This window comes from Stegodyphus dumicola, chromosome 1 (genome assembly GCF_044657685.1).
Source record: "Stegodyphus dumicola isolate Sdum_Otavi_A_Nest chromosome 1, ASM4465768v1".
Lineage (NCBI taxonomy): Eukaryota > Metazoa > Arthropoda > Arachnida > Araneae > Eresidae > Stegodyphus > Stegodyphus dumicola.
Window position 1 is genome coordinate 153,947,344 of NC_140768.1, and position 20,807 is coordinate 153,968,150.

At 31.9% G+C, this 20,807-nt stretch overlaps 1 protein-coding gene and 1 long non-coding RNA gene across 3 annotated transcripts in view; one reads left to right on the forward strand and one right to left on the reverse strand.

The window, feature by feature from the left end:
* The window catches only part of GLS (glutaminase), a 66,589-nt gene extending 58,826 nt beyond the window's left edge, over nucleotides 1-7,763 (forward strand). The window contains exon 14 of one of the 2 annotated variants that reach the window (XR_015042694.1): nucleotides 1,740-1,878. Coding sequence is in view for 1 of the 2 variants with exons in the window: in XM_035363885.2 (XP_035219776.1) it covers nucleotides 1,740-1,932 (193 nt within the window). In the remaining variant the exon portion in view is untranslated. Of the gene's footprint in view, nucleotides 1-1,739 lie in introns of both variants that reach the window. The other variant, XM_035363885.2, reaches the window with a different exon arrangement.
* A 642-nt stretch (nucleotides 7,764-8,405) lies between these two features.
* Nucleotides 8,406-20,807, reverse strand: part of LOC146999345 (uncharacterized) — a 31,527-nt gene continuing 19,125 nt past the window's right edge. The window contains exon 2 of the long non-coding RNA XR_015039643.1: nucleotides 8,406-9,084. This is a non-coding gene — a long non-coding RNA (uncharacterized LOC146999345). The remainder of the gene's footprint in view (nucleotides 9,085-20,807) is intronic.

Genomic DNA, 20,807 nt, shown 5'->3' on the forward strand with positions numbered 1-20,807 from the left:
AGTTCTCCCGCTGACTGTGAGATTCGTGCCGTGATTAAATTTTTGAACGCGAGGAATGTTAAACCGGCTGAAATTTATCGTCAAGTGACAGAAGTTTATGGTGAATATGCGATAAGTGATGGAATGGTGAGAAAGTGGGTAAGAATGTTTAATGCAGGTCGAACAAATGTCCACGCCGAGGCTGGATCGGAGGCTCGGAGTGGTCGGCCTTCTGTTGTCACCGATGATTTAGTGAGGAAAGTTGATGAAGCAATTCATGAGAACAGATGCTTCACAATGGCAACTCTTTCAGAGGCATTTCCACAAATTTCACATACTGTTTTGTTCGAAATTGTGTCTGACCGCTTGAATTATCGCAAATTGTGTTCCCGATGGGTTCCAAAAATGCTCACTGATGTTCACAAAACAAAGCGACTTGGTAGTGCCCTGACATTTCTCACGCGGTATAGTGATGAGGGAGAAAACTTTTTAAATCAAATTGTGACAGGTGATGAAACTTGGGTGTGTCATTTCACACCAGAATCGAAACAACAATGGATGGAGTGGAGACACACTCATTCTCCGAAAAAACAAAAGTTCAAAGTGACAGTGTCATCACAAAAAATCATGTGCACTGTCTTTTTGCTTACTGAATTTCTTCCCAGAGGTGAAACCATTAATGCGGCACAATATTGTGAGACTTTAACAAAGCTAAGGCATGCCATTCAAAACAAACAAAGAGGAATGCTCAGTAAAGGAATTGTGTTGCTCCATGACAATGCTCGGCCCCATACTGCTGGTGTCACTCAATCGTTAATTCGACAGTTTCATTGGGAGCAGTTCGAACACCCGCCATACAGCCCGGACTTGGCGCCGTACGACTATCACTTGTTTCTGCACATGAAGCACGAGCTTGGTGGTAAGCGCTTTGGATCTGACGATGACACAAAAAATTTTGTGGAGTCGTGGTTATCGAAACTGGCGGGAAGTTTCTTTGACGATGGTATACAAAAACTGGTTACCCGCTATGACAAGTGTTTGATCATTGGCGGAAACTATGTTGAAAAATAGTTTAAGACACGTATTTTCATGTAAAAATAAAATTGGATTCGAAAAAATTGTTTTACTTTTTTTTTTTTTTTTTTTTCAAAACGGTACTTAGTTTCCGAATACGCCTCGTAGTACACCAGAAATTGAGAATTTGGTTTAATTGCAACTAGAAAACTTTAAGAGATTCAATTGAATACCATTCTAGTCTTTATTGAATTTTTATAAGATTTTGTGAAGCAATATTTCTATACAATTTTGTTTTTATAAAATTTCTATTGAATTTTATTTAGAAGCATTTCCATAGATGATTACCTGTAAAATTTTATTCTGTAAAATTCCATTAGCCTGTAAATTTTTTTTTTATGAGAAATTCTAAATTTAGAAATTAATTGATTATTTCTGTTTTTTTTTTGGGGGGGTGGCATTTGCAATTTCTGTCATATTACTATCAGTATCACTAAATTCTAAATAGCATTACTCTAGATGCAAATTTCATATTTTCATGCTATATATTTCATTATATGCATAATAATTGTAATATGTAATTGAATAGTTAAGCATATATATATAAAAAATGTCATTTACATGATTTTATAACAATGTGATTATTATTTCTTGAGCTAGCATCTAAAAATCCATACTTTAAAATTAAAAATAAAATTTTATTGTAAGTAAAACTAAGCAAATGCAATTTGTGATGTTAAACTTAGATGGGGACACACACCTTTGGATGAAGCCCATGCTTTTGGACATTCAGATGTTGCAGAGTTTCTGGAAAAATGGGAGTCCATGAGGGATGAAGACATAAATAATTATAAGGATGCTGATACACAATTAGCACCACGCAAGTTATCTTATACATCAGTCCAACCCATAGCCATAGAAAAGAAAATTTTGGATTAACTTCATCATTGTGATATTTAGATGTAAATAGTACAGAAATGTTTTCTAGTGCCTGTCAAGACTGAAAATGTATAGGTAATTTTAATAATAGGGGGACAAATTATGCAGTTATTTGTGATTAATTCGAAGTGTTGTGGAATAATGAAAATTATATATATATATTTTCCCCCTCTCTTCAAATTTATTTATTTAATATAAATTATGCTTTATTATTCTGCTTAAGATTTATAATTATGATTTTTTAGAACTTATTTATTTCATTTATACATTCTTTTGTTGCTCTGTGAAAATTTTCTAAAATGAACTTAAGGAATTTTAAAAAAAACATTTTAGTACAGAAGAGAGAGGCAGTCCTCAGATTGATAATAAGCATTTTGTTCATTCTTATCATTAATATCCTATATTCTTCAGATTGTAGTATTTATAATAATTTAGTAAGCTTTTAAAAGTAAAACAAAAATTATTATTTTTGTAAAGGTTATGTAAAAATATTTCTAAACTTTTTATAATAAGCAATTATATTTTAATAAGTAAATATTTTCAATTATGTTATCATATAAGGTAGGGGGGGAACTATGACTTATAAAGTGATAGTAAATGAAAGTTATAGCTTTTGAAATGTAATGATTAGAAAACATTTTAATCAAAGTTAGCATAACTAGCAGTTCTGAAGCAGCATTTTTTTTAAGCTTTTATAATTTATAAAAGATGTAATGAAGTTATAAGTCTGCAAATTGTTATTATATAATTTTATGTATACAGTAATGTAAGTGATGCAGTTACATGAACAAGTAGCATAATAATAATGATAATCAAACATTTTTAAAAGCTGTAAAATATCTCCTTCCTGTCATGTTATGTTCTAATTAGATTTTGCAATGATTGTAGACATCATTTACATCAGATTAGTTAATAAGGTTTTGTTTCATAAAAATATATGCAAGTATTTTTATTTCTGAGAGTTTAATTAAAAAAATAAATGTTATCATTTCCTGATGAATTGTTAACAAAATTACTCTTTTCATATAGTGCATTCAAAACACATATATCTTCTGCCTGTACTTGCTGTAGCCGGTGGTCATACAGAAATAATGTACATCTAAAATATTTTAATTTTTTTGCAGCTGAATGGTATTACTCACTGTCATTTAGGGACCTTGATGAAAGTTACTATATATATGGTATTATTAAATAAAAATATCTGTTCTTTCTATTAAATTCTATGTTGTCGTTCATTGCTGTATCACAATATAAGGTATACTAGATTCAAAATTTGGGTATTAATGTATTAAAAATTGAGAAATGAACCAAGAATTTTTAGAATAGTGCTTATATTTACATACTTAGTTCTTAAATTCGAATACATTTTACTATTATTCATCAAAATTAGTATAAATTTGTTTATTGAAGAGAATATGGGTTTCTGAAAACCTTTATCCTTTCATTTAAAACATTTAATTGAAAAATTATAATTTATTTATAAAATGCCATTTCTTAGTAAGTATTTTTATGCACAATCTTAAGCCATTCACACCATAGCATTTTTTGGATAAAATATGAAACCCCCAAAATGGGCCATATCTTTTAAAATTACTAAATCCATTCAACTGTATAATACTGAAACAGTTTGAGGACTGCCACTGTGATAAAAACGTATAAAGAGTCTTGAAAGCTGGAATTGTAGTTATGTTTATGATGTATTCCTGCCATCTAAATATGTAAGTATGTATGAGTCTGTGATGTTCCCTTTAATTGTTTGTAGTACGTGTTTGCATTAATATCAAGAAAGTTTGTGTATCCAAATTTAGGCTTTCTTTTTCTTTGCCATGAATAACGGACTCTTTCTTTTAAGTAGTATTGTGTCATTCTGTCTGAAAAAAAGTATTGTAAAATTTGGATGTTTTAACCCTGTAAGATTTTTAATTTGGAATTGGTATAAAAGTACAATAAGGATTATGAAAAATTATGTGTACTGGATTTTGCATTCACACATTGCATTTCAAAACAGTTTCAAAACGTAAATTTAATTTAGATGTATTATTATTTTAAAATTGTAATAACAATTTTTATGATTATCATTCATAAATTAATCTGCATATAAAGAGACTCAAATATTGGAATATATATTAATAGGTTGATAAGTGTTATAAAGGCAAAACAGATTTCTGTAAGTCATAATTTTCAACAAGTTGAACTGAATGTTTAATATGTAGAATTTAAGATCGATTAATAATGCACAATTAGTCAAGTTTTTGATTAATTGAATTTTTCCCCCTTGGCTTTATAGTTTCAACTTATATGTGATTTTCTGGTGTAAAATTAAGAGCATCATTTCTTGTGTAAACAGCACATAAAACTAATTCTAGCTTCAAATTAGTTGTGAACTTATTAAAAATAAACTCAAACTGGATTTATTAGACTATTCATCTGAAAGTTGATATTATACTTTCTTATATTTTTATATTTATACTGAACATTTTATATAAATATTCAGTATATCTTTACACAAACATTCTTTTGGGGTATATAAGTAGTTTACATTGTATATATACTTTTAGAAAGTTCTGATTTGATATAAGATTTGTGTTTGTTTTTCCATCAAAGTTTAGTTTAGTTTTTTTAAGGATCTAAATTTTTAAAATATGCTTTTGCATTTGCCAAAATTTATGAAATTATTCAGAAAGAAGAAAAAAGAGAAATTATATATTGTGGCTCCAAATTTTTACTATTAGGATATTTGCTGTTAGCACATCAGAGGGGCTGCATACAAGATATAGAGATTTGGATTTGATTTTTTTATAATAAATTTTTACATTGATATACTTATTTCATTGTTTTTCTTAGTTCTTTTTTAACCTCTTAGTAGTTATATCTTTAGAGGTTTTATTGAGAATTCTGTTTAGTTGCTTAATCTTATTTTTCATATTTTTTTTATGTTTATGTTAATGATCTCGGCAAATACTGTCTTTGTTATACTTGTTATTTCTCTTATTATTGTAATGGTCTCTAAAATTATTAATAGGGAATAAAATCTTTTTGATAATGAGTTAACAAAGTTTGTAGAAGCTTCATTGAATGAATATTAAGTCACGGCATCATTTAAATGATTAATTTATTTGCCAAAGTATATAAGCATTTTGCCTTCTTGTTTGATTATTTTTATGGAAAATTTGTTGTAGTTTTCTGGAGAACAATGGTGAAATTTTTTAAAAAAAAATATGAAAGCATGTTGCCAAGATGACAAGATGTGTATCTAAGCTAGTTTTATCTCTCTCTTCTAAATGCACAAATTTAAGTTGTAAAAATTGTGTAAAAGAAGGTGTATACATATATTCATTAGAAGTAAAAAATGTATTCTTTTCTAAAAGTTTTATTTAATATCTGATAAATAAAATGACATGAGAATCATGATCTTTAGAAATGGAAATAATTTTCCTCAAGCTTCTTGTCCATTTATTAAAGTAATGCATATCGTGTCTGAATTAATGTTTGTTGATAACAATCTGTGTTCTGCATAATAAGACAAAACATAAAAACAATTTAATATCACATATTTGCTTTATAATACAGAATATTTATTATAAAATGAATGTGTTGCTCATAAACAGGCCTTTATTTGGTTAATATTCCTAATGACATTTTGTTACCATTCTTTTTTAATATTCAAAGCAATTAAATTGTAATGACTGATATGGCTGATTATGGTATAATTATTACAGTATTTTAAGAAAAAATATATTCAGGGCAGTTTATATGCATGGAATTATTTATGTTTATTGAAAAAATAAAAAATTCTCCCTTATCAGAAAAAAAGTTTAAAGAATTAGCTTAAATGTTTTTTAAAACATTATATCGTATATAATTCAGAATGAATATTTAAATTCATTAAATGGTTAATAAATATAAATCCTGAAATTTTGTATGGTTCCTATGATCTTAAAATATATTCATGGCTTGTATTTTAAGATCTAGTTACATTGTACATGGGTTTTAAGATTGTATAAGTGTGTACCTTATACCCTGTTACCTAATTCTAAGTAGGCAGTATTCTTTGTTCACTTATATCTGTTATTGGTGAGTGTAACTAAATGAGGATAAAACAGGTATCTCAGTCATTTTAAAAATGTTGAAAGTTTTGAATATAATCACAGTATTATTTTAATGATAAACAGTGGTTCTTATCTGAAATTTGAAGTTATTTGAAATTATTTAATCAGCATTGAGTTCTATAATTAATAATCCCTAAGATGTATATATAATCAAAATTAACTCATCAGCTCGTTATGTCCAACTGTAACTCGGATGATTTTAAAATTTGTGTTACTAAAATATATGTGAACATGTACCGTTTGAGCATCTGCTAAACATTTTTGTAAATTTTTCAAGATTGCTAAATGAATAACTATTCATGTTTTCATTTTTAAAGTAAGAAATATTCAAATTTGAATAACCAACAATAAAAGAAAAATATTGTTTCAGAAGGAGTTTCTCAAAATAAAACAAGTGTTAAGGGGTTAAAAAAGTGATTTCTCAGGAAATTTACGATTTTGCTTTGAGAGAAAATTCTGATTTTTGGCACTGATATTGTTGTGAACTTTATATGTTTATATTTATGCACACAACAAAATCAGTAACACAAAACTTCTATTTTCTAGACTTATTTTACATTTGCGAGCTAAAATTTTTATCTCATTCCTTTATTTATGGTTTATACCGGTATATTTATTTTTGATGCATAATTTCTGCTAAAATGCAGCAGTTGAAGTGATGCTAATGCTTGTTACTTTGACTTAGATTTAAATAATATTTAGATTTTTTCTTGTATTTTAAAGTTGCAATGATCCTTGTTTTCACATTCCCTTATCTTTGGCATGAGAAATACCATCTTTGTTAAATAAATTTAATCTTGAAAATAATGTGTATTATCAAATGACACTTTGATTATTCATATCAGCATTCATTAAAAAAGTTGTATTTGCTTAATATCTGTAATTTTCTATTTTTTTAATAATAGGCTATAATTTATAATAAACTGGGTGTTAATTTTTCAGCTACATTCAAAGCAAATGTGTATTAAAATATTATTATGTTGACCTCATATGGGGGAATGCATTTCAATTAAAGATACTTAATATGTAGGTACAGATATTTAAATCTAGAACTGAAAATAAAGTTTTTTAAAATGCATTATAAGTGCACAGTTCCAGAGGAAATTATTGTAGTATAAAATATTTGTAATAACTTAATCTGATTAGCATATTTTTTATGTTAATGAAAGTAAATTTCTCTCTTTTGCATTTTTGTGGCCTAAACGAAAGTTTTACAAAAAGGATATTGCTATAGTCAAAGTATTAAAATGGCAGTGTAATGGTTTTTTTGTAAGCATTGCTTCAACTGCTTTCATCTTTATCAACATGTAAAAGTTTTGTAAAGGTGTTAACTTATTCTTTGTAAATATTTTTATATTTTTATTATTATATTTATTTATTGTATCTATTATTTATATTTTTTATTTTTATTTTAACCATTTTTGATCGTAGAAATTAGACAAGTGTCTGTGATTTTAATATTTGTATTTCTGTGATATTGTTCTAGACATTTGCTTATCCTAACCTCTTCCATTTTTTGTTTCTCATTCTACAAGCTATGTAACATTATTATTTAATTTATATTGTGATATTCCATTCAATAATTGTTATAAATTTACAATTTATCTAGACCCTCTAAAGCAGCAATACCTGTTTGCACCTTTCGTAAAGCACTAGTCATTTTTTCCTTGTTATTTTATTGTATTTTAACATGTTATATGGAAATAAAAATACTAATGTTGATTTGTTTGTGATGAATCTGGAAATTTAAATCAATTTTCAATTACTATTGAAGCAAATTTAACAAGTACTGTTCATTCACAATTGTTGGATATCCCGCTGGCGGTTCCTCCTTTTCTGTTATTAAATAATGAAGAATTTGTAGTAAATGGTGGCACTTAGAGCCCCAAGATTTTGAACACAAATAGTCCTGAACCTGAACATGTACATCTTAAAGGCTGTTTTTTTTTTTTTTTTTTTTTTTTTTTTGTGTGTGTGTGTGTGTGTGTGCACGCGCATGTGTGTTTTTATTTTGTTTTATGCTAACTTAATTAAATTTTGATTGAGGAAATTGGTGTTTTAAAAAAATGTATTGCTACTTGACAAAGTGTAAAATATCATTTGAAATTTAATCAGAAACTCAATGATTTAAAAGAAATGTATTGCCATTTGGCAAAGCCACTTCTAAATTTCATTAACAAACTCAGTGTTTTAAGAGAAATGTGTTGCCACTGCCAGAAATAAAATATTTTTATCTTCTATCTGCCCACATATTGCCATTCAAAGTGTAAAATATCTACTTTTTCCCCTAAATTAAACTGTGTATTAATGATTAACAAATTAAGTAATTTCTAAGGGAAACTAAAGGATAGTGATAAAAAACAGTGTCATTCTTCATCTTTATTGTTGTTATCAATTACTGGTTGGATTCATGAAATTACAGCAGTTAGATTTATTGAAATCATTATATATATATATATGGCAAGTTGCTCCAAATAATCCAGATATGGTTTTATTGGATTCAAGTTTTGAGACTGATTGTATGCCAATAATACAAAACTCCAGCCTTGTGTACATGAAAGTTGTCATTTTAGATGAAAAGTTGCTTTTTGCTTCTGTGATGGAGATCATGCACAAAAGCTTTTCAGTTTCTCTTAGAAGCTTTGTGTAATCCTTCTTGTTCCAGTGCATAATTACATCAACTAAAGAAACATTTTTCTTGAAGTATCATCAAAGAGCTGCTTCCAAGTTAATGAATGCTATTTTGGTACTTTGTCCTGTAACATTACATTGACTTTAACGATGTACTCAACAATCCATAAAGTCAAATAGCAAATGTCGTAAAAATCACATTTAATTTTTTACCACACCATGCTTCCAAACTTTTCTCTTGTTCAAGCTCAACTGCAGTGTCTCAGAAAAGGTGATTGGACACTTTGTAGAGTCATTAGGATATTTTTGAAAGCAGGAAACATGAAAAATGAGCAATACCCTCGCTGGGACTCGAACCACGGACCTCTTGAATACACGCCAAGCATGTTGACCACTACACCATGAAGGCATGCTAAGAAGGTGGGAGAAATACCTTATAACATGATCTCCATAAAGTATGTAGAAAAAGAAAAATTTGAAAGGATTCATATTATAATGCTCACCCAAAAGGGTTTATTAAGGTATTTTTATGCTCTCACTGAGCTTGCAACTTACCTTGTTTACTATTGTTAAACTCACTCCTGCTAATCCATTTCATTTTGTCTGTTTAGCTTTATTATTAACCATCATTTTATGCCATATACAGCTCAACAGCAAAATTTAAAAAAAAAAAAAAAAATTAAAAGCAGCACAGCGGTTTAGAATTCCTGATGCAGTATTATCTTTTCACATGCATTTTTCTATTTTTTTCCCCCCTCATTCATTATATCAATGTTCAGTTTTCTTAGTAAGATAGTGTGCAAAACTTTTTTGTTTTTTTTATTATGAATGCTTTGTGTGTTAACTTTATTAACAAAATATCATATTCTTTCCTTTTATGCCACATAAAATTCAATTCAGCAGCAAAATCACAAAAATTTAAAAACAGTGTATCTTCAGAATTTCTGACCCTCCTTACTGCTTTAAATAATAATAAACAGAATAAATTGTAAAATAAAAAGTAATTATAAAGCAAAAATCTTTAAGGAATACTGAGTTTATTAAAAGATGTGCTGTAAAAATGGCATCTTCATTTGGACATAATAAGAAAGCTAGAAATTTTGAAACAGTGTTGTTGTCCCATTAGAGAGTAAGTAGAAGAATTAATGGTATGGGTAGTGAAGTTTCAGGTACTATCAAGGGCATTTTGAAAAAATGTTAATTTTATGCTCAAGGTGTCAGCACAGATATACCTGACATCAGCCAGCTCCTTATCTTTGTCAAAACAATAAATGAAGAATTTGAAATTCAAGAACTGTTGGAATTAAAATCATTAGAAACTAGCACCAAAGGTATTGATATATTCAACGCACCAGATAATGCCATTTCTAAATATGGAGGTTTCGAGAAATGCTCTGGCATTGCAACAGATGGAGCTAAGGCAATGGTTGGTCATAGAACTGGGTTAGTAGGACTGTGTAAAGGAATAGACTGTTTGTTTTTCCTCTGCATTATCCACCAGGAGGCTCACTGTGGAAAAATTATAAGGCTCAATGAGACAATGAAAACTGTTATAAATATTGTAAATCTAATAAGGGGAGGGAAAGCTCAGAGATAGAGCATTTATTGCATTTCTGGACAGTTTGGATGCTGAATATGCTGACATTTTTTTGTACTGGCTAAGTGCTGAAAATAGTCTGCAACAGTTTTTGGGTTGAGGAATGAAATTCTTGCTTTCCTCAAAAAAGAAAACATTGGGCATGAGTATCAAGAAATATTGGAAGAAATCCAGTTTTTAAATAATCTTGTTTTTCTGACAGATTTAACATACCATCTGAATGCTTTAAACATGAAACTACAAGGCGGAAAACAAAATTCATCCCAGCTTTTATGGACGTATTGAAGGCTTTTGCAAAAACCTTAATGTAAAGCTAATGGCACTGAAGGCCAATAATACAGACTATGTAGAAAATGACACATATTTTAGTAATCTTCATGAAGGAGTTACTGATATCAAGAAAGAGTTCCAGAATTTTGACTTTCATTGTTGAAAACAAAACTTTCATTGTTAAACAACCCCATGGGGATTGAATTAAGCGTGGTGCCTTGCGACCTTCAAATGGAAATCTGTGATCTTCAGGCAGACCCATTCTACCAAACTAAAAAGTGTGATGTCACTGAAGATTTCTGGAAACTGATTTCTAAAGAACGTTTTCCCAAACTGCATAAATTCTCTTTGCAAATGTTATTGCTGTTTGGCAGTACATATGTGTGTGAAAGTGCTTTTTCTGCTGTCAAACAAATTAAATCAAGAACGAGAGATCGCATTGAAAGTACTTCACTGGAATCGAGCCCGAGACTTTGCCTTACTGAAACTACAGTGGACATTGATAAACTTGTATCAAAAAAGCAGTGCTAATCATCACATTGATTTCTAGACTGTAAAATAAAGTGATATAGTATTAAACTAGTGATTTATATGTAATTCATTTTCTTTTTTTAATATCTCTGGCCTTCACTTTACTATACTAATGTTTGATTGACCCTCGGGTAACTAAAGGTTGGACCACATTGAAATAGATAATACAACAAATTCCAAATTCCTGCCTCCAGGTCCCCCTATTGTAGTCGAGGACAACTTATTGAAAATCTGATGTCTCTAGGTGCCGCTGTCTTTTGCAGCGCGACAAACATACATACATTCATGCAGATTCCTCATTATTTAATTTCTTTAAATATAAAGTGGGGCTCAAATATTTGGTGGTAACAATTTGAAAAATGAACCAATATTTATAGTAAACCAACGCAAAATGCCAAAACGAAATTAATAGCCCTACCGGGCTAACACCCTTTGGCTTTGGGGGGGGGGAGAAAAAGGGAGCAATTTCTATATCTTTTCCTTTTCACTGGGGGCGATTCACGAAATTATTTAACCCGTTTTTTATGTTTCGAAAGTGCCGTCCAGACGATATAGTGGGTAGAGAATTCGAACCCGGGGCTTCGGTACCGAAAGCCCCGGGTTCGAATCCCGGAAAAGGCATGGTTGTAATTGTCCGTGCCTTCATGGGAGGCAACTGTGGCCATCTATTAGTCGCCTCTACAATAAAATGGCCACCACTGCTGGCATTAGGAGTGGCCAATGGTGAATAGGCAAACGGCCGCCATTGGATTAAAAAAAAGTCGAAAGCGCGACTTAAAATATATATTAGATTTATGTTTAGCATTGTTCTGACGTAGGGTTTTTGGCACAAAATCGAACTTTATCTGAAATGATATACCGATTTTTTTCATACTTCGATTTTACGGCTCAAATTATGTATAAATGTTAAAATTTGGTTATTAATTTACAAAAAAAATTTAAATTTATTTTGGCGTACTTTTTTTCAATTCGCGGCATACTACGGTCGGAAGTGGTGGTGATTTTATTATAAAGGCAACAAGTCCTGGATAACAAATAGGCGATCCACTGTTGCCTGCTATGAGGGGACAGATAATTTACATTCATTTTCTTCTCCGGAATACGAAACCGGCCACTTCGGTACGGCAGTCAGTGTCACTAAACACTTCCCCAGCTATGCGGTCGTGGAAAATTACCGTTCATTGTGTACGAATAGAAAAAAGTTGCATTATTCATTCTTTCAAATAATTTTATCAAATCCCGTAAACCACGTGTGATGTTATTATGGTTTGTAACAAACATACCAAGTTTCAAAACGCTCTAATTAGAAAGTCCTCCCCTTAGGCAGATAGCCCTAGTGTGCTTTGCCATAATTAAATACACCACACCAAAACGCTCTAATATGTGAATTCATTTATATCTTGAAAAATTTTGAATAAAAAACTAATTTTTCGGAAGTGAGCCTAGAAATACATCTACTTTAAAGTGATGATAGAACTTTTGTATTAGTCAGAATTTTTTTCGAAAAATTTATCAAAATTACTAAAAAATATTAATTTTAAAAATTAATCATAAAATGTCTTGAATTTTTCTTGGCTTAAATTGAAATTTCGAAATGTGAAAGAAGAAACTAAATAAATTTAATAAAAAAAAAAGAGGTATTACTAAATATATACCAAATACAATTAACACTGAGGAGATAAAATTCTAAGAGCTAATTATTTAAAATCTACTCGTGCGATTTTTACAAATCTTGGCAATTCGAGTCGCAGAATCGAAATATGGAAAAAAACTCTGTCTGGAATTACAGAAAAAGTTCGAATTTTTTTTCAAAATATCTATGTTTGAACAATGCAATATATAAATATCCGAATATATATATATCCGAAGTCTCGCTTTCGAGACATGAAAAACGAAACTTAAATTTCGTCAGTTGGCCAGTAACAGAGATACAGAACTGAGCCTTTTTTTGTGTGAAGAGTATACTTTGAATCAGAATTCTAGCAACCAAATTAAATTCAAAATGAATGCTATGGCGTTTGTTACTTACGTGTAATGATAATTAAGTCAGTTATGCAAATGGTATTTTCTGTATAATGCAGGAAAACTAGAAAACACTGGCACAATGTCTAAAGGAAAGACAGTTGTTACTTTTTGGATTACTTCTTTTCCTTACGAACAATTTTATAGAGGCTCATACAGTTCTGTATAAATTTCTATAGAACTTATATGTAATCCTTTATAAAAATATTTTTGTATAAAATTGATAGCTACTTTATAAAGCTTTCACAAAACATAAATTTATAGGAATGTTGCTTTCCAAAAGGCTAAAAATATCGTATAAAAATTACTCAAAAATCATATAGAAATTTTATGAAACTTTTAGAGAATGTTATTGTATAGAAACTCTTAAGTTTTCAAAGTGTTGCCATAGAAAATTTTCAGTTTATGATGTATAACATGTGTAGTTATTTGCATTTATTTGTCGTTATTTACATTAACTGAAATTTTCGGGATATAGAACAGCAAAAATAAACACTTTTTATTCCATAGTGTTGAATAATTTTTCAGTGGATGTTTTTGCCATTTTGTTCTGGGTTAACATTTATGGCATTTTGTGCAATTTCTTTGTTAAGTATTACTTTTGCAATACAAAAATTAACTGTCGTAAAAGAATAAGGGAAATATATAGCATTTAAATCATACAATCAATCAAAATAATAAATTTTATGTTGTTAAATTAAAATCTTAAAAGGAATTCTTTTAATTATTGTATATATGCCTTTGATTAGAGAAATGATTCCTTAATTTTAATTCTTAAAATGAACGCTGTTAATTATTTTATACCTCTTGTAGAGACATTAGGTTATTTCGAAGTAAGAGAGATGAAAGCTAAGCTCTCGCCGGGAGTGGAACTACGGACCTCTCGAATATGCTTCAAGCGTGCTGACCACTACACCACGAAAGCACGCTAAGAAGGCGGAAGAAATACCTTATACTCTGATCAGATAAATGATTTCGTAATATTAATTAAACTTAACTATTATTTAAAACCTTAAAACAATATTTTAAAGTTCTACTCGACAAAAATCATCATTTGCTCAAAAAGTTTATATCTCCATCCTTCTGTGTTACAGATAATTTCAGAACTTAGGTTAAAAAAATTCTGTTTTTAAAATGGGAACTAATTTGTTTCTTTAATTCCCAAAGAAAATTTTGTTGATTCTGTAATGCTTTTAAATAATCAAAAATCTTTTATAAATTTTTTTATAGAAAACTAAAGCAAAAAAACTTGTTTAGAATTATGACACAGTTTTCTGGGTATGAGATTTTCAATAGAGTTCTATTAGTTCTGTCCTTGTCGTATAAAATCTGCACGTCTGACCTTTAGAAACGCTGTAAAATGTTCATAGAATCTCTGCACGAATCTTTATAGAATATCTACACATATCTCTACAAAATCTCCATACGCACTATACAGAGGTTGTTCACACATTTTTAGGTGATTTTGCTTTGCTTGTAATAAAAATTCTTCCGCTTGGAATTTTGTTTTAATCGCAACTATATTTTTAAAGGATAAATTATCGACTGCTACTTGACAGTTTTGTTTTCAGGCAAAATGTCGCTTTTAAAGAAGCAATGGATAGAAGGCTATGCTTGTGTTCTTTCCGAAGAAAATGATTCGTATCTATACTATTAAAATCTGTGTGCCTCTGTCTGTTTGTTTGTGTGTTTGTAACATCATCTCCTCGGGAACGGCTGGGTGTAGAGCTTAGCGGAAGGTACCGTTGGATTCGGAATTCCCGTGGCTCGCCGGATTGACCATCGGCATCTTCGTGCGACTTTAATTAGCCGAGATATTAATTAAAAACTGATTTTCTCCCTTCATTTCCCTACGTTTTGCACTTTCTTTCACGGGTTTCCCCTATTTTAGGGATTTGGCCGAGTGCCAAATTCGTTTTTCTCGAATATCTCCGGAACGGCTCCGAGTTGCGATTCGAAACGCATATCCCCGTATTCGAAAAAATCAACGAATCCATCGATACCGGTCCCATCTTCGTACGACAATAATCGGCGGAGTTATTAATTAAAAACTGCGAAAACGTTATTTCATTTTTCGGAGTGGCAACCGTCTCGCAATTAGCTGAGATAAAATTGCTTTTTCGAAAGCGCCGGGGGGATGACAATTGCTTCCGCTCGAGATTTGTGCTGGCGAAAGGTCACGTGTCAATTTCTTTTTTCTTAAATATCTATGGAACGGCGCTGAGTTGGAATTCGAGGCAGGTGTCTGCGGATTCCAAAAAATTCTACGAATCCAATGATACCATTCTCATCTTCGTAGGACGTTAATCAGCTGAGATATTAATTAAAAACTGTGAAAACGCTAATTTTCGGGCTCATTTTTCCGATTGCAACAGTTTCTTGAATCGCCGCAGATACAAATCAAGGTTATATTCTAAAGTTGAATAAAGCACGCGATTGCATGTTACCTAACTGTATTTTAAAAATATTTCGTTAATGTAGGCATTTTAAATAAATAGCTGCTTTTCACAATTTTTTTTTTAATTTCAGGTTAGGATGATTGTCACGTTAATTCTTTTATTGATATTGAATAAAAGTTATTATATTACATTAAATTTAAATGATGACGTTCTTGAAGTTGTACAACTTTAATCAGCTGGGATATTAATTAAAAAATCTGAAAAAGCTATTTTTTAAAAATATGTTGTTATTTTTTTAATAATAAATTTGATTTTTTGGAATAATATATTTTTTTATGTTATTAGATACGTGCACTTAATTAAGATATTATCTTTTAATGCAAATGATATTTTAAATAAGTTCGCACCAATAAAAATTAAATTCACACTTTTTTTTTTTTTTTTTTAGATTAAAGATTTTTCTTTGCTCCTTTGAGATGGTATACGGTAACTTTCGAATCCCGGTGAGCAGGCAGGCTACACTCATGTTTTTTGTGATTTTACGCATATCTGTTGTGTATGCAGTGTCTTCTGGATGCATAAATGAATAAAGCTGAACTCTGGTAGTTCGGTCCTAATTTCGAATCCCGGCGAACGGGCTGGGTCCATGGGTGTTTGCGTGATTTTACGCATGTGCCTCGTGTACGCAGCATCTTCTGGATGCATAAGTGAATAAAGCGGCCGAAATTCGCTCAAAACCTCTGATTACTGGTAGTTCGGTCCAACTTTCGAATCCAAGCGACCGTGTTGGCTCAATGTGTGTTTTCGGGATTTTTCGCATGTGTAACGTGTATGCGGTATCTTCTGCATGCATACTTGAATAAAGCGGGAGCAGCCCGCGCAAAACTACAGAACACTGGTAGTTCGGTCCAACTTTCGAATTCCGGGGTACTGTACATAAAATTTGGTCGCATACGTGAATACAGCGCGCGGATACCGGGTAAAACCGCTGAACACTGGTAGTTCGGTCAAACATTCGAATCTCTGCGAGCGGGCTGGCTGCATGGGTGTTTTCCTGATTTTCCGCATGTGTATAGTGTATAAAGTGATTTCTGGATGCATATGTGATAAAAGTGGGCGCAGCCTGCTCAAAACCTCTTAACGCTGGTAGTTCGATCCAACTTTCGGTGTCGGCGAACGAGCTGGCTCCCCGGGTGTTTTCTTGCTTTAACTCATGTGTATCGTTTATGCAGTATCCTCTCCATGCTTATGTGTATAAAGCGGGCGCAGCCCGCTCCACAAAATCGCTGAACACTGGTATTTCGGTCCTACTTTCGAATTCCGGGGTACTGTATATAAAATTTGGATGCATACGTGAATACAGCGCTCGGATACCGGGTAAAACCGCTGAACACTGGTAGTTCGCTCAAACTTTCGAATCTCGGCGAGCGGGCTGGCTGCATGGGTGTTTTCGTGATTGTTCGCATGTGTATCGTTTATAAAGTATCTCATGGATGCATACGTGAATAAAGCGGGCACAGAATACTGGTAATGCGGTTCTGGTAATGCGGTAATTTCGAATCCCGACGAACTGGCTGGCTCCATGGGTGTTTTCGTGATTTTACGCATGTGTATAGTGTATGGAGTATCTTCTGGGTGTATATGTGAATAAAGCGGGCAGAGCCCGCGCAAAGCCACATAACACTGGTAATTCGGTCCAACTTTCGAATACCGGCGAACAGGCAGGCTCCATGTTTGTTTTCGTGATTTTACGCATATGTATCGTTTATGCACCATCTTCAGCATGCATACGTGAATAAAGCGGGCACAGCACGCGCAAAATCGCTGAAAAATTGTATTTCGGTCCAACTTTCGAATCGGCAGCGGGCTGGCTGGAGGGGTGTTTTCGTGATTTTACGCATGTGTACGGTGTACGCAGTATCTTTTGCATGCACACCTGAACACTGTTTTGGGCGGGCTCCCGCCCAAAAGCGCTGAACACTGGTATTTCGGTCCAAATTTCGAATACCCGCGAAAGGGCTGGAAGCATGGGTGTTTTCGTGATTTTCCGCATATGTATAGTGTATGCGGTAACTTCTGGATGCATAGGTGAAAAAAGCGGGGGAAGCCCGCGGAATGCCGCTAAAAAATGGTAGTTCGGTTCAACTTTTCAGTACCGGCCAAATTTAACATAGGATATCTTTTAAAAACGAACAATGATAAGCGGGCTTCAGCCCGCTCAGCTGGCGGGCTTGCCCGCTAGTCTAGTTATTAAAATACGTTGCGAAAGCCATAGTTTTTCGATAAAGAATAAGAGGTATCAAATAGAACATTTAAAATAGAAATTTTAGGTAAAATATTTCTATAATTACAATGAAAATCTTCTAAAAAAATCTGATGTGTACACCACATGAGTTCTTTGCACGGAATATTAAATTATACGCAATTTTTCTTGCATTTCATTTAAACTTATTGTATTGAATTAAATGTACATCGTCGATAGCGCATAAACCACAATAGAATAAATGCACTTTTTAATATTCACTATATTTGTTTACCATAGCGACACTCTGGCGCTAGGTTCACTTAACAGCGTTACATTTCTTTCATAGTATAACTCAGAATGAACAAAATTTATATCATTTGAAGAATTATCTAATCGTTGCCACATGTTCTATTCAAATACTATAATAAATCTAGAACGATGTATAAAAGAAATTAAGCAAACGAAACAAAAAAAGGAGACAATTTTTCACAGACGATTCAGTATTTCTCAGTCAATTAATTCAGTTCTCAACTTCGCGACAAAGCAAAAATACATAAAAACTCAAAATATCCATATTAAAAATTGCGAAGTAAATCAAAAACACTTATTTTCTCGAAAAAATTCCAGAAAGGATTAAGCATGATTTAAATCGTAATAATAAATGAAGGCGTTATCTTTGTTGCTGCGAAGCTTAGTTTCTCTAGATTGGCAGCGAATCTTGAACAATATTTTGACTCTAATATTTTTGTTTATATTTTTTTCTAACTGCAGCTTCTGAGTAATATTGCACGAGCTTCAAGCAGATGTAATCGTTTTCTTACTCTATAGGTTTTTTTGTTATTCATTATCTATTCATATTATTATTATCTATGTTCTGTAACAGTTTATGTTTCAGAGAATGGCAATATACTATCATGTTGTTCTTTTTAGAGAGTTAGTGTAACTTTTGTTTTCCTCATTTGAGAGTATGAGTAAAAGAATTATTTAATTATTGTAGAGTGATAAATAACTAAAGAGTTATAGATAGTTATTTCCGAGTAATAATTAGTTCTTGAGGTAACAAATTTGGTGAGAATTTTTTGAACATTTGGCGTCCGCTGACTGGACTGTTATCTGTAAGTAGAATTCTTTCGTTTATTTATAATGGATGTTTTGAAGTGCAAACGATCTCAAGTTAGGAGATTGTTTACAAAAGCTTTAAATGATTTTGAGAAGAATGAAAATGATTTATCTTTAGACAGAAAAATTTCGAAACTTAAATTAGTTGAGGACAAAGCAAAACCTATGATTGAAATAGAACAGACTTATAGAGAATAATTGATTAAAATTGAAAAAGATGAAACTGTGATAAATAACGAATTTGATGAGTCGGAATGCTATATTGATAAGTGGAGAATGGTAGAAAGTAAATTAGTTTCGCTTTTAGCTGAAAAGGAAAACAGTTCTGTTGTTAATGAAAGCTTAACTCAAAATGCTACTAATCGTTATCCTAAGCTTAAACTTCCGATTTTTAATGAGAATATTAAAAGTTGGTTAGGATTTTGGGGCCAGTTTAAAAAGATCGATAATGATCTCAATTTAGATGATCATGATAAATTTGCATATTTATTGCAGTCTATGGAAAAAGGGTCATCTGCTGAAGAGTTAATCAAAAGCTTTCCGCGCGGTGGTGAAAGTTATAGTAAAGCTTTAGAACAACTGCAATCGCGTTTTGGGAAAGACCTTCTTATAGAAGTCTATGTTAGAGATCTACTTTCGTTAGTATTATTAAAAAACTCTCAGCAGAAATTTTCATTACGAAAACTCTATGATAACTTAGAATCAAAACTAAGAGCGTTAGAAGTTCTGGTTGTTGCTAGAGATAAATATGCGGCGATGTTATATCCTCTAGTCGAATCGTCATTGCCGGATGATACATTAAGAGCATGGGAAAAACTCCGAGTTATTAATTGCAGTCGGAGAGAATCTGAAAGTAGTGAGCAAAAAGAGAAAAATGCGTCAACACATCGCATGGATTTAGATGGTTTGCTTTCATTTTTGCTCGATGAAATTGAAGGTGAAGAGAGAGTATCTATAGCTACTCAGTGCTTTACTAAATATCAGACACCTAAGCCTGGGAATGCTAAACACTTTGGTTTCAAAAACCGTGGAGAATTTTCCAAAACACCTTCTGCTTCTACTCTAATAGCAGCATCTGAACAAAATTCAACTGGATGTATTTTTTTGTGCTGGAAATCATGCATCTGGTGATTGCATTAAAGCAAGAAAGATGACGTCTGAGGAAAGGCAAGAAGCAGTTCTAAATAGTCGCAGTTGCTTTTTATGTTTAGACAGAAAACATGTAATAGCTAAATGTAAAAAACGAACATCGTGTGTGATTTGTGGGAAGAAACACCACATACTTTTATGTAGAAATATCCAAGCTGAATCAAAATCTCCAGTTCCTGTTAGCATGAATAAGGATGAAAATACGGATGCAGTACCTGAACGAGATGAAACCCTCGCCAATTTGGCGAGAACAACAAATGTGTTTTTGCAAACTTTAACGGTTACATTGAAAGGGCGAGATAGAAAGCGCCAGGCCCGTGCTATTATCAATTCAGCTTCACAGAGATCTTATATTTTAAAAAGCACTGCAGATGAAATGAAATTTGAGAGTACATCTAAAGAAAGATTGAGCCATTCATTATTTGGCGAGTCATGTACTGATGTCACAAACCACGATGTTTTTACAGTGTTCTTGTCTAAAACGGATGGAACTTATCATTGTCACTTCAAAGCTCTTAGCCAAGATATTATTTGTGGAAGTATACCACCAGTTGCTAATGGCGAGTGGATTCAAGAGCTTAAAGAGAACAATATATCCTTATGCGACGATAGTAATGGACCAATAGAAATACTTATTGGCGCTGACATTGCAGGCAAGTTGATGACCGGAGGATTTAAATTGCTTACTTCAGGCCTTGCTGCTATAGAAACAAAACTTGGTTGGACTCTTTTCGGGAAAAATGGTATGCGTGAGATCTCGGACAATTCTGCACTGCTCGTCACATCCATCTTGAATAAGGAAA